Raw genomic sequence first — 12,453 nt, 5'->3', positions numbered from 1 at the left:
TTTTCTTTTTCTTTTTTACATTAATAGACGTCATCATTAGGATTTTTGCCAGTGCAGGATTATTTTACATTTCAGGCACGGCACAGATTAGTATTGGGCACAAAGCACATAAACCAGCAACTTGTATAAATAATTGGGTTTGCAACAATGACTCTGTGAAGTCACTTCAAAGAGTTTAAAAGTAAACACAAACCAGATTAATTAGTTTGTTTCACTACTTCCAAAAGTGGGAGAAAGCAACACAGGAATTCAGTATTGCTCATTAGTATTCAGTTCCGAATGTTGCAGAAAAACATAAATGCAAGATAAATAAATGAGGATTAAAGGAATAAGTTTCAAGATTTTCCTGTAGTTTCTAGGGGTGTGATACGATGCTTGAAATATTCATATATATTTTTTTAAAGAAAAGGAAGAAGAGTCATGTTCCAGGTTGTCAAGAGTTCTTGAAAGTTGCATCACATACACGTCCTACAATTCCATATTTATTATGAACCAAAAAGGTGATGGTCAGTCCTTGTAGCATATAATAATAAAGGAGTGTGAGAGAAAGGCTGCGAATACAGGAGATACCAGGTCTTGAGAACACTATGAAGAGCGTTTAAGGGAAAGAAGAAGGCTTAGCAAAGAAGCCAATTATGTGGGGAAAGACAGAGGTTGCTAGTCTAGATCGCAGGCAAGGTTAACAGATCAGGCTTGTTTGAAAAGAGACTTGCCCCAAGGACAGGGGGTGCTTGGGCTGAATGGATGCAGTGCAACAAAGGTCTGGGAAGACAAGCTGTTGGGGTAGTCAGGGATGGTCTATATTTGCTTCCAACTCCATTTACAGAAGCGTATGTGTATCTATAGTCCAGATAGCCCTCTGCTAGTAATTGTTAGTGGAAGTTGCCGAGTTATAGCCAGACTGATAAAGATTCAAAGACCAAGATAGCCACTTTTGTTTTAATCATATTCTAAGAGAAGGCTTTCAAGCCTTCACCAACGTGGTGTCTGGGGGTGATGGGAGCAGTTTGAGATTAACTTAAACATAAAAACATGCATTCTCTGAGGTGAAGTGAGCGCCCATCTTCTACGGGTAAAAGGTAAGAGTATTTGCAGGCACAGTTAGAAATATAAGCTCCTTTTTAAGATGGAAGATGTAAGGAATAGCCACAGTAATACCAAGGGCAGCACAAGACTTAAGTGTAAATGTATAATAGGGAAAATGCTACAATGCAATACAAAGGATGTATTTTGCACTGCTGGTGGCAACATTCCTCTCCTGGTCCTGACTGTATCACAAAGCAAAACGGGAGATGGAAAATGCAAGTCCTCATATTCTTTTTGTCAGGTCTTGCTGCAGGAAATTCCCCCCCCCCTTGTTAGATATGTGTTACTCTGCTCAGCTTTTCAAACCATGCCAACAGAATATTTAACCAGTACATTCTTTAAAAGGCCAACAAAAGACCATTTTTGTGTAAGTGGATGAGGTCAGATGGAGATACTGTGTACTATGTTCTTTATTGCCCTTCATAGGAGCAGATCCTTCTATTCAGTCCAGAATTTTTTAGAAGGTCGAACAGGTGATTTCAAAATTAGATGGTTGCTGACTGATAAAGATAAGTTTGTTATTTATGAGGTTGCTTTGTATATGCCAGAAGTGAGAAGCTTGTCAGATGAAAACTGTTGGCTGTCATGGCGATTTTTAAATCTAAAATATTTGGAGAACTTTATAATTGTATGTTTTGTTAATTTGCAGCTCTGAAAACTAGTATTTTTTAACTTACAATTGGATTGTTTGTGTTTGTTATTTACAATAAAAAAATCTCACTGGCATTGACCTCTCTGGGTCTATTCAGAGTATGACATGGTAACCCCACTTACCTGGGAGTAAGCCACATTGAATTAAATAGTCATGGTTAGGATTGCAGCCTTAGCTGGATACCACCCGTAGGGTGGGTGCCACTACTGAGAAGGCCCTACCTCAGATTTAGTTAATGCACATGGCAGAACATTAGCCTTCACACATATTCTCGGTTTCCTCAGAATCTTCCAAGAGAGTGTAAAAACTTTTTTGTATTCCAGCAAACATATGTTTTATTGGGGTATATATATTTTTTATCTGATATTTTTGTATCTGTTGAACCCATCTCTGTTGTATTACATCATTTTATGGAATGTTGTGCTTTATTTGATTTACTTAATTGTTGTAAAACATCCCTGCCCCACCTCAATATGCAGGCACTAGAAGTGTGGGCTGCATATTTTTCAAACAAACAAATGCCAGCGCTAACTTACCAGGTCAGAATGTGCCCCTTTGCCAGCATTTATCAACAAGGGTTTGGTACCCTTTGATGAGATTAAACAGATGACAACAATATGTGAAAACAACGTTGCATATTAATATTAGGGGTTTCCTAGCAACCTGCTTCTCATAGAAGTTATTACCATATTAAGGATTTCTTGTCCTTTTCCTTAAGCTGTATTTTATTAATTTCATACCTTGTGTGCAGTTTCTGCAAACTGCTGAGCACTGTTCTTCATATCCTCTGTCTTTTCCTCTGCTCGACCTAACCTTTCACCACGCTCATTCAAAGCTTGACTTGCCTTCTGTACTGCACTGGTTACACTGTCTGCAGCCGAATGTAATATGCTATTTCCTAAAAAATAAAATAAAAACAAATTGTTAGAAACAAAAATGAAAAACGTACGTGAGAACTGTGAATGACATGATCAAATGTATCTCAACATTTTCTAATATCAGAACTCTGATATAAAACAAACAAGGTTGGATCATAGGAAAACAGGAATTTATCTTCTATTAGGCCATTGCTCCAATTGGCTCAATATTGCCTGCACCAGGAGACCCACACTTGTTGGGCCCATGGACACATTTGGAAATCTAACATGCTGTCATGGGCACTACAGAATACCCAGCTGATGATGCTCAAAATCCTCTCCAAAATGGGCAAAACACCTACACCAACACAAAATAAAAGACACACATGTACACAAATGAAAGCAACCCCCCCCCACCAACAGGTAAATCGTCCCAAACCAAAACACACTCTTTCTCCTTTTCTCCCTACCCACACAACATGTTAGGAGGGTTGTCTTATGTCAGGGACTACAGGTCTACAATGACTAGCAATGACTCTCCTGTGCTTCATCAAGCACCATTTTTTAGCTCTACCTGGAAATGCCATGGATTGAACCAGAGACTTTCTGCAGGGGCCCCACCACTAAGTTAATGCTCTTCAACCTATGAGACTCGTGAGTGGAGTTCTACTCACAGAACAGAGCTTTGCCATCTTTTCCTGGAATAAATAGAGAAATTCTATACATGTCTGGATGAGAAGTAAGTCCAACTGAGTTGGATAGGACTTACTCCCAGGTACTTGGTATAGGATTCTAGCCATGTCTCAAAAGAAAAAAATTAAACAAGTCTTCATGTTCCCAAATACCTTTTTGATTTTTTTTAAAGCTAAAACAAACCTGATGAAAAATATCACTTTATGAAGCTGAGATTGGTACATGTTCTTTTTCTTCTCAGCTTACGTCTTCCCCAACCTGATGCCCTCCAAGTTTGTTTGGACTTCAACTTCCACCAGCCTCTGCCCATTATATCCCATGGTGGGGAATGATTGGGGGTTGTGGCCTAAAATGTCTGGAGGTGTGATTGTTGCATGTGTGGTTTTCTGCCAATGCTTGAGCTGTAGATGAGATACAGTGGTACCTCGGGTTACATACGCTTCAGGTTACACTCTGCTAACCCAGAAATATTACCTCGGGTTAAGAACTTTGCTTCAGGATGAGAACAGAAATCGTGCGGCGGCGGCGCAGCGGCAGCAGGAGGCCCCATTATCTAAAGTGGTGCTTCAGGTTAAGAACAGTTTCAGGTTAAGAACAGACCTCCAGAACGAATTAAGTTCTTAACCCGAGGTACCACTGTATTTGACTTTCTGCTCTCACGTCTGATATCCATTTGATGTGAATATTGACTGCTTTGCTTCAGCTGACAACTAAGGATAACTACCGGTAAGTCAATTTTCAAAACTCTATATATACTTTGGTAAACAACTGAATTTCTGATGTAATTTTAAATGCACCAGTGGCATAAAATATAGAATTCATACATACGGCTCAATGGCTTGATGTTCATACATTCCATACCTGTAGTGTTATAAAGTATTTGGTATTGAAAATATATTATTAAGTGTTTGCATTGCTTGTGGTCTAACAATGCAATGAATTTAGAAATTGTCCACACTTTTCTGAGAAAGGCCATGGTCTTGCAATAGAATTGATCAGCAAATCTCTATCTCTCTCTCTTTGTAGTTTTAAAAGAAGAATCAACTGATTTTGTCAGCAGGAAACAATCATTATTATTATTTGCCCCCATCCCACTGCTTGTGTATGACTGTCTCAGCAAAAAATGACTGTTTCATTTGTAAATCAAACACGTTTGGTTTGATCAGGAGTTTGGCACTACTATAAAAACAAGTCTGAGAACTGGTGTCTCATTTCAAAGTGAGTACAGTCTGCTATTAAACCAAAAGTTCACTCATTAGCAAATCAGTTCTGTTTATTGCCTTGCAACTGATTCCTGAACATTTCAGCTCACACCCTATCAATTCACTTCCAAAGAGTAGGGAGGAAGTGTCCATTTCTTTGCTCCTACAATGTCCCAGATTGGAATTCTTATGGTTGTATTATGAATAAAGTGGGCTATCAATCATTAAATTTCTGTAGCAGAAATGGTATTTCAAAATGAAGTATGGAAAGGGATGTTTCTTAAGGACTTTGAATTTTATAAGCATTTTTGGAGTTGCAAAAAATACGGTCTCGGCAATGATTTCAGCAACGAAGAACTCAAAGTTTCTCAGTGCACAAAGCAGGAACAAAGTTTACCTGTGTAAAGACAGAACTGACCTGTCTCTTTGATTTCTGTGTTTTTAACAGCTGCATAGCAAGCAAAAATTCAAGAGATAGAGCTTTCTACCAAACAGCAAAGTGATGATGGCTGATGGTCTCTCTTCTGATTAAGTGGTTTAATCAATATTTGAAATCTTAACTTACAGCTCTAGTAAATACCTAATTATCTGTAAGAGGGCTCACATATTCAGCTGGTCTCTAAATTCTGCCCATCTTTTATCAACTGATTGCATAACATGAATGATAGACTAAGCTTCACTTAAGGAAGTTTCTGGTTTTATACTTCCTAAACACAACACACTGGCAACTAAACATAACACACCACCACACCTAATTAAAAGGGAAGGAAAGTATTACAGTTATGTGGAAATACACATGGCTCTCCTGTGACTTGTGTTGCTGGGAAGATAAGAGTTAGAGAAATTTTTAATATTTCTGGACTGAAAATGCAACTATTCAGGAAAGCAATCATAACTTGAGGATAAAAAAAATAGGAATAAATGCTGCAGCTCTTGTTGTACTATTATTATGAATGGAAGTAGAGATGCCATATGCTCCACCATATAAAAAGTACAAGTAGGTCAAATAAGGGTTTGTTCTAGCTATAGGGGCTTAAATTATTTTCAATAGTCTTGCATAGCTCAAATCACAATATTAAGACATGGCAGTTACTCTGCTAATGGCTTAAGGCAGATGAGCAATCACATTTTAGGGAAAATGGTGTCAAATTCATAGGCAGTGTAGCATGTACTGATATGACATAGCTTACTTTGATGTAATGAAGTTTCGATCCAGCATAGTTGATCAGGACAGATAGAGACATTTACATATAATCTAATTCAAATTTAGTCCTAAAAACATGGTGTTAGATTAAGAATGTACATTATATTGCTATGCATTTGGTAAAGCAGAAGGGGTGGAAAGAGACCCACAGAGTTGTACAAATCAGTCTTCTGTGCTGTGGTTATACTTAATGATGGGCCAGACTGTAACTTCAAACCATAGTTCTTAACTAAGAAACAGATAAGTAGTTTTTTAAACAAAGATAAGCACTATAGATAAGAAAAAGCTGATCTGCATGAATCTACACAAGCATAATTAAAACTTCCTGTATTTGGCAAAGTCATTTTAATGTTTATGCATCATCAGATATAACAGTCTATCATAGTAGGTTATTTGCTTTGTAATGCAAATTGGATTAAACATTTCCTTGTGTACATATTTTTAAGTTCTTATACATGAACTTTAAAACTCTCACATTCTACTAGTACTAGGATATTATGAAACCTTCTGTTTTGTTTTATAAACAGCTACGCTGACCATGTTCACAAATTACAATCAGCCACAGCTTATAAGCCACAGTTTATTTAACTAAAGTTAAAGTTGATCATCTAACATTAAGCCACAGTTTATAACCTTTTCTTAACGTTAACCATAGCTTAGTATTATGTGTGAACTTGGACCTCTCTCCTTAACTATGGTTAAGGATCTATCACTGCTCCAAAGCTACTAGTGTAGAACAGGTTAAAATTCAACAGTGGAGGAAAAAGAAACTGTTCTGTGATATACAAACCATGGTTTGAGTGACTGTATGTGAGATACCTTGGTTTTAATGATGGTTTATTAACTATAACTTAGCATTAACTATTGCTTAATGTTACATGCAAACGAGAACAATAAGGCACACAATCCATCAAGAGAACAGTTAAGCTAAGAAAGAGATATAAGACTTGGTGAAACAAGTGTACACTCTTCTGAAATGTGTTTTTTAAGAAAAATAAAGTGCTTGTTATATGCTATGGGCTCTTTTGCACATAGGGTAAGCCTTAACAGCTTAATATTATAAAGGAGAAAACGGCAACCCAGTGTACAGTTAGGCTGGTTGATTCACATTGACTTAAGAGGGATTTAAGCAATATAGCTGTGTACAGGAGAGCAGCCAATGAGACATACATGAATTGAGATATAAATGCTAACTGAGCTAAGTGGAACAGGGAATTGTATGGCGTATTACATGAAATGTGAAATTAGCTTGACAGAAACAAACCATACACTGCTTTTTAGCTATTACAATTAACTGAACTTAAATGATCGCTATAGATTCTATTTTCATCCTAGCTGTTCATTTATATATCTGGTAACATGCATCTAACACTTGCTAACAGTCGGATAATGTCCTTAACAGACAGAACTGTGGGTACAGACTGAAAGACAGCAAGGAGAAACATGAAAGTGTGTCATTAAATCTTAACTTATTTAATCAATGCTCCAAGTGTGTTTATGGTTTTTAAAGAAAAGTTTTTTGTTATTTACCCAATGCTGATTTTACCACATGCCTGTGCCTTGTGTGTGGATCATATAAGACTAAGCTATCCTGAGGTAGTTTGGTTATCCCTAGGCTCCTAAACACCATTCCACAAAATCACATCTGTTAATATGGCAGGTGTAGAAATTAGAACTGTTGACCAACTAGTGGTGATAAAACCAAACAGACTTAATCTATGTACCGTATTTTTCGCCCTATAGGACGCACTTTTTCCCCTCCAAAAAATGAAGGGGAAATCTGGGTGCGTCCTATCGGGCGAATGCAGGCTTTTGCTGAAGCTTGGAGAGCGAGAGGGGTCGGTGCGCACCGACCCCTTTCGCTCTCCAGGCTTCAGGAAGACATCCGCAGCCTAGGCAGCCCTACGGGAGGTCCGGCAGGGATGTCTAGGCTGCAGATAGCAGCCTGCCGCTCGGGGGCGGGGCGCCCTGAAGCAGAGCGCCCCCCGCGCCAGGCAGACATCCGCAGCGTGGGGAGCCTTGCAAGAGTTCCCCACAAGGCTCCCCACGCTGCGGATAGCAGCCTGCCGCTCGGCGGGCGCGGCGCCCTGAAGCAGAGCGCCCCCTGCGCCAGGCAGACATCCGCAGCGTGGGGAGCCTTGCAAGAGTTCCCCTCAAGGCTCCTCACGCTGCGGATAGCAGCCTGCCGCCCGGCGGGCGAGGCGCCCTGAAGCAGAGCGCCCCCGCGCCAGGCAGACATCCACAGCGTGGGGAACCTTGCAGGAGTTCCCGGCAAAGCTCCCCACGCTGCGGATAGCAGCCTGCTGCCCGGTGCGAGGGGCGCCCTGAAGCAGAGCGCCCCCACGCCAGGCAGACATCCGCAGCGTGGGGAGCCTTGCAGGAGTTCCCGGCAAGGCTCCCCACGCTGCGGATAGCAGCCTGCCGCCCCGCCGGGGGGGGGGCGCCCTGATGCAGAGCGCCCCTCGCGCGGGGCAGACATCGGCCAGCCCCACAAGCTCGGGGGACAGCAGGGAGGCGCAGCGCCACCATCCCGCTGTTCCTCGACCTGGTTCTGTTTCCCTGACCTGCTTTTGGGGGGGAAATAAAGGAAATTTTTTTCTCCTTTGTTTCCCCCCCCCCAAAAAAAAACTAGGTGCGTCCTATGGGACGGAGCGTCCTATGGGACGAAAAATACGGTATACTGAAATGCATTATCTGGCAAGATAATGGGCTAAGGTCCAACTAACAGCCAGGGTATATCTAGAAAAATGCCAAGCCACACTATGCAACCCCCCCCCCCCCATGCAAAACAGTCACTGCATGTATTATTTTGTTAAATAAGCAAGCTAATAAATTATGCATTTATAGGGACATATAATATGACCTAATATGCAGTCCTATTATTTGATTAGTGATGCTCAAGTAGAGCCATTTAAACACACATTGGCTGTATTCCTAATTCATTCTCTCTCCATAATGTGGAATCAACTGACAGGTCTTCCACAGTGCCGCCATTCTCTCATTAATTCTGCAGTAGGTATCAAATAGCCCAAGCCAAGTAGTACAAACAAGAAAGGCTACAGGGAGGTTTCTCTTTCTCCACTGCACACATTTCAGAGACAATTTAAGAGCAGAGGTGCTTCAGTACTGCCTGCACTGAACAGTCATGTAGCACAGCAGCAATTCCCACAAAATTACAATTACGCACAACTGAAACCACACTGTAGCTGTCTCACCTTTCTGTCTTCCTTGCAGTGGAACTCAGGAGGGACTATGTCGCAGGCAGTAACTCTTGGAAAGAGCTGCTGCAATGCTGCGTCATGACATTTAGAGCATTAAACCATTAATTTAATTAACATTACCCCTCAATAATGCAAAGAGAACATAGGACTTTCATTTATAAGCTTGTTTACCTTTGTAACAAATTTGTAAGGAAGGTAGATCATGGAAGGCAGGTTAATTCCCATTTTTTAGATTGGAGGTAGAAGCTGAATGACAAGTGATAGTGGCCACCTAACAGATCTGTACTTGAGAAGGCATTTAAACTCAGGTCTGAGGCCCACATGAGTCAACCAGACAACAAAGGCTCACTCAGCTGATCAGGCAGTTTAGAGAGGACCTGCAAAAAGTGCACACCTGTCTCTCACAATGAGCCTAAGCCTTGGAGCCTGGGCTGGAGAGGATGAGAGCAACACACCCAACACATACGCCCAAGATGGCATTTCACTAGCTATCCCATGTTTCTCTCATCAACAGGGACTGAAATAATGAAACAGATTTACAAACCATGTTTTCATAGTAATAATAAAGGTTTCTTACATTTATAAGTGGACATCTCAGTGGTGTTCTTGTCCATTTCCAGAAAGTAATTACTAATATTCTAAGCACCAAAGGTATTGCCTGGGCATTTTCGTTATGTGGTTAGCAATTCAAATATTAGAATTCTGACTCCTAGATTATTTATTGCCAAAATAAAGACTTGGTCAACAAATAATCGGAATAAACTAATAGAAACCAATTATTCAGGACAGCTTTATCAGTAATAGCTCTGAAAAATTTGCAGTGTATGTGTCTTTCTCCCCCTTTTTCTTTAGTATGTTATGTGTTTTTATATTGTAAACTGTCCTATGATCTTCAAAAGGACACAGTAGGAATAGTTCTGAATTCAGGCTATTGCCAATAGCTATCTAAACTACAGTGAAAAAGATACTAGAGAGGACTGAATCAATGAAGGACAAAGACAAGAATATTAAGAGCTTTAAAACCTTTAAAACCTTTACTGAAGAAATATGAATAAGCTTAAAGAAAGAAATTCCTTCCTGTAGCACCTTAAAGACCAACTAAGTTAGTTCTTGGTATAAGCTTTCGTGTGCATGACTAACTTAGTTGGTCTTTAAGGTGCTACAGGAAGGAATTTTTTTATTTTGACTATGGCAGACCAACACGGCTACCCATCTGTAACTTAAAGAAAGACGCAGCAATAGCATTGAAGGAACAAAATATGATAAAACACAAGGTTTCACAGATGAAAGTTTTATAAGACTAAGCTGAATAAAAATTGAATAAGGTCCATATGAATAAATCCTAACAGATAGCTCCTTAATCAGAGAAATGGGTGTTTGTACCCACTTATGAAGGCAAACAAAGGACTGCACTCTGCATAGACCTGTGGCCATTAGATAAATGAAGACATTACTTCAACATTTCAATATTTTCTAAGTTTGTCTTCTCACCTTCCTGGAGAAAGAACATGTAACTTTTCTTAAGAATAAAACACACAAATCCCCCATATCCAAAACCAATTAGGCAAAATAAACAAAGGAGGCCAACAAGTTGAAATGACAGACTGAACAGATGGGTGGGGCATAAAACAACAGCAACAACCATATCATGAACCCAAATAATACCATCATCCAACCAAGGCCTGCACTCTCATTTCATGCCAGTGCTTTATTATTTGCCCTGATGATAAACTTCACAGAGTGTTCCTGGTCAAAAATTCATGAGAGTTTGAAACACTATTTATTTTCTAACCTCTCACTTCTTGCCCATAGCATTTACACAGTAGAAACATTCATTCCAATATCTCTATTCAGACATCTACTGATGTCTTGGTTAAACAAATACATTTTGGAGGGAGGGAGAAAGAATACACTACCCTCTATCCCATTTCCACCCATGAGTTCAAGGGGGACTAATAGGGGAAGCCTCCTGTGAACATGTAGACTTCTGAGTGGCTCAGAACCATTGCTATTTTTCTAGAAAAAGAGGTGCCGGAACTCACCATGAACCCCTCCCTTGTTCTTTTATCATGGCAATGGAGCCCACCTGGGAGGTGCGGGAACTAAGTTCTGTTGAGTTCCCGCTAAAAAGAAGTCCTGCTCAAAATTCTGGAAAATCAGATGAGAAATCTCCATGAGTACAAGAGGCTTTCCCCATTGCAGACAGACTTCTTTGAAAACATGGAGGGCAACAGAGCCAGGGCTAAGGTAGCATGCTTCTATCTGCTCTCCTGCTCACAGGTATTTGCTTAACCAGGAAAGGCAATGCCTGAATTGAGATAATGAAGGCACAGGTTACCAGGATAGCATGTATGTGAAATCCTTGGCCCCATATTGTTTCTGAGATTTGGGGGTGTGGCCCTGCTCCTGTCTCCACCTGTTTTGGTTTCCAACGACTTCACAAACAACATGTCCATAATATGGCAACTGATAGCACTTCTTAGCTCTAACAATGAGACAACAGCTATATTTAGATTATTCATTTTGGTTCATTAAGTTAGTAAGTGGAAGAAAACCAAAAACATGGTAAACTGCCTAACCACTTTCTAAAAAGGCGCTTTTCTGTGCTACTGAGAAGAGCAATGAAACTTACGAACTCTGACATGCAAAAATTTCAGCTTCTGACAAGGAAGCTTCAGTGGGATGCATTGCTTAGCACCTGCCAGAGCAAACTAAGTTGAAAATAACATACCTATTCCTTTGGGGAAATCGCCTTGACCCTCATCAGCTAAGCTTCTCAAATGTCTGAATTAAAGTAGCAGTGCTTTACGAACACTTTAACCTCCTTGAATATCAGAGGATAGGGTAGTTTTACAATGAACATGAAAGCAAATTTTGCTGAGAAACTGTTTCTGTATAGACAGCTCTCCTGTGAGATATTTTTCTCCTTTTGGCCAACAGTGGGGGACGACTCAGAACATACAAAACCAAGGGATGTTAACAAGGACTTGAATATCTATATCTATATGTTTTAATGTATTTTTAATCTCTTGTTGGAAGCCGCCCAAAGTGGCTGGGGAAACCCAGACAGATGGGCGGGGTATAAGTAAGTAAGTAAGTAAGTAAGTAAGTAAGTAATAAATAAATAAATAAATAAAATATATTAAAATAATTACTGCTACTACTACTATAGACAGGGCTAGAGGTGTACCTTGTGCTGTGAGAAGTGGCAGAAATGTGTTCCCACTCCCTGGTCACTGGAGTTCCTCTTAATGTGATTTATCTGCGAAAGGAACTAGAACTTGCTAGCCCTGCAGTGAAGCAATGCAAAATAGGCTGTTTCAGGCAATACTTTGTAAAGGTCAGCAGATCTTGAATTCTTCAGTTTGGGGAATGCCTCTTCTACAATGGCACCTGCTGGGGTGATGTGGCAACTCAGGCAAGTGTGCAAAGCAGGAGATGTTTCCTCTAAAGAGGGTATTCACTGTGAGACATGCAGGCATTTATCATGCTGCACCAATACTGCACTGCCTTATTGGTACAGCAAGTTAGTGTAGAT

General features: G+C 40.2%; 1 protein-coding gene and 1 long non-coding RNA gene across 3 annotated transcripts in view; one reads left to right on the top strand and one right to left on the bottom strand.

The window, feature by feature from the left end:
• LOC308596337 overlaps positions 1-12,453 on the top strand; it is a 646,399-nt gene that overhangs the window by 111,830 nt on the left and 522,116 nt on the right. The gene's annotated exons all lie outside the window — the stretch shown is intronic.
• STXBP6 (syntaxin binding protein 6) overlaps positions 1-12,453 on the bottom strand; it is a 108,507-nt gene that overhangs the window by 6,199 nt on the left and 89,855 nt on the right. For both annotated transcript variants that reach the window (XM_081210501.1, XM_081210502.1), the window contains exon 5: positions 2,479-2,636. In XM_081210501.1, coding sequence (XP_081066627.1) covers positions 2,479-2,636 — 158 coding nt within the window. The remainder of the gene's footprint in view (positions 1-2,478; positions 2,637-12,453) is intronic.

The sequence above is a fragment of the Podarcis bocagei genome (genome assembly GCF_964188305.1).
Source record: "Podarcis bocagei genome assembly, chromosome: 1".
NCBI lineage: Eukaryota > Metazoa > Chordata > Lepidosauria > Squamata > Lacertidae > Podarcis > Podarcis bocagei.
Note: the sequence above shows the minus strand (reverse complement) of the source record. Positions and strands in the feature narration are given on the sequence as shown.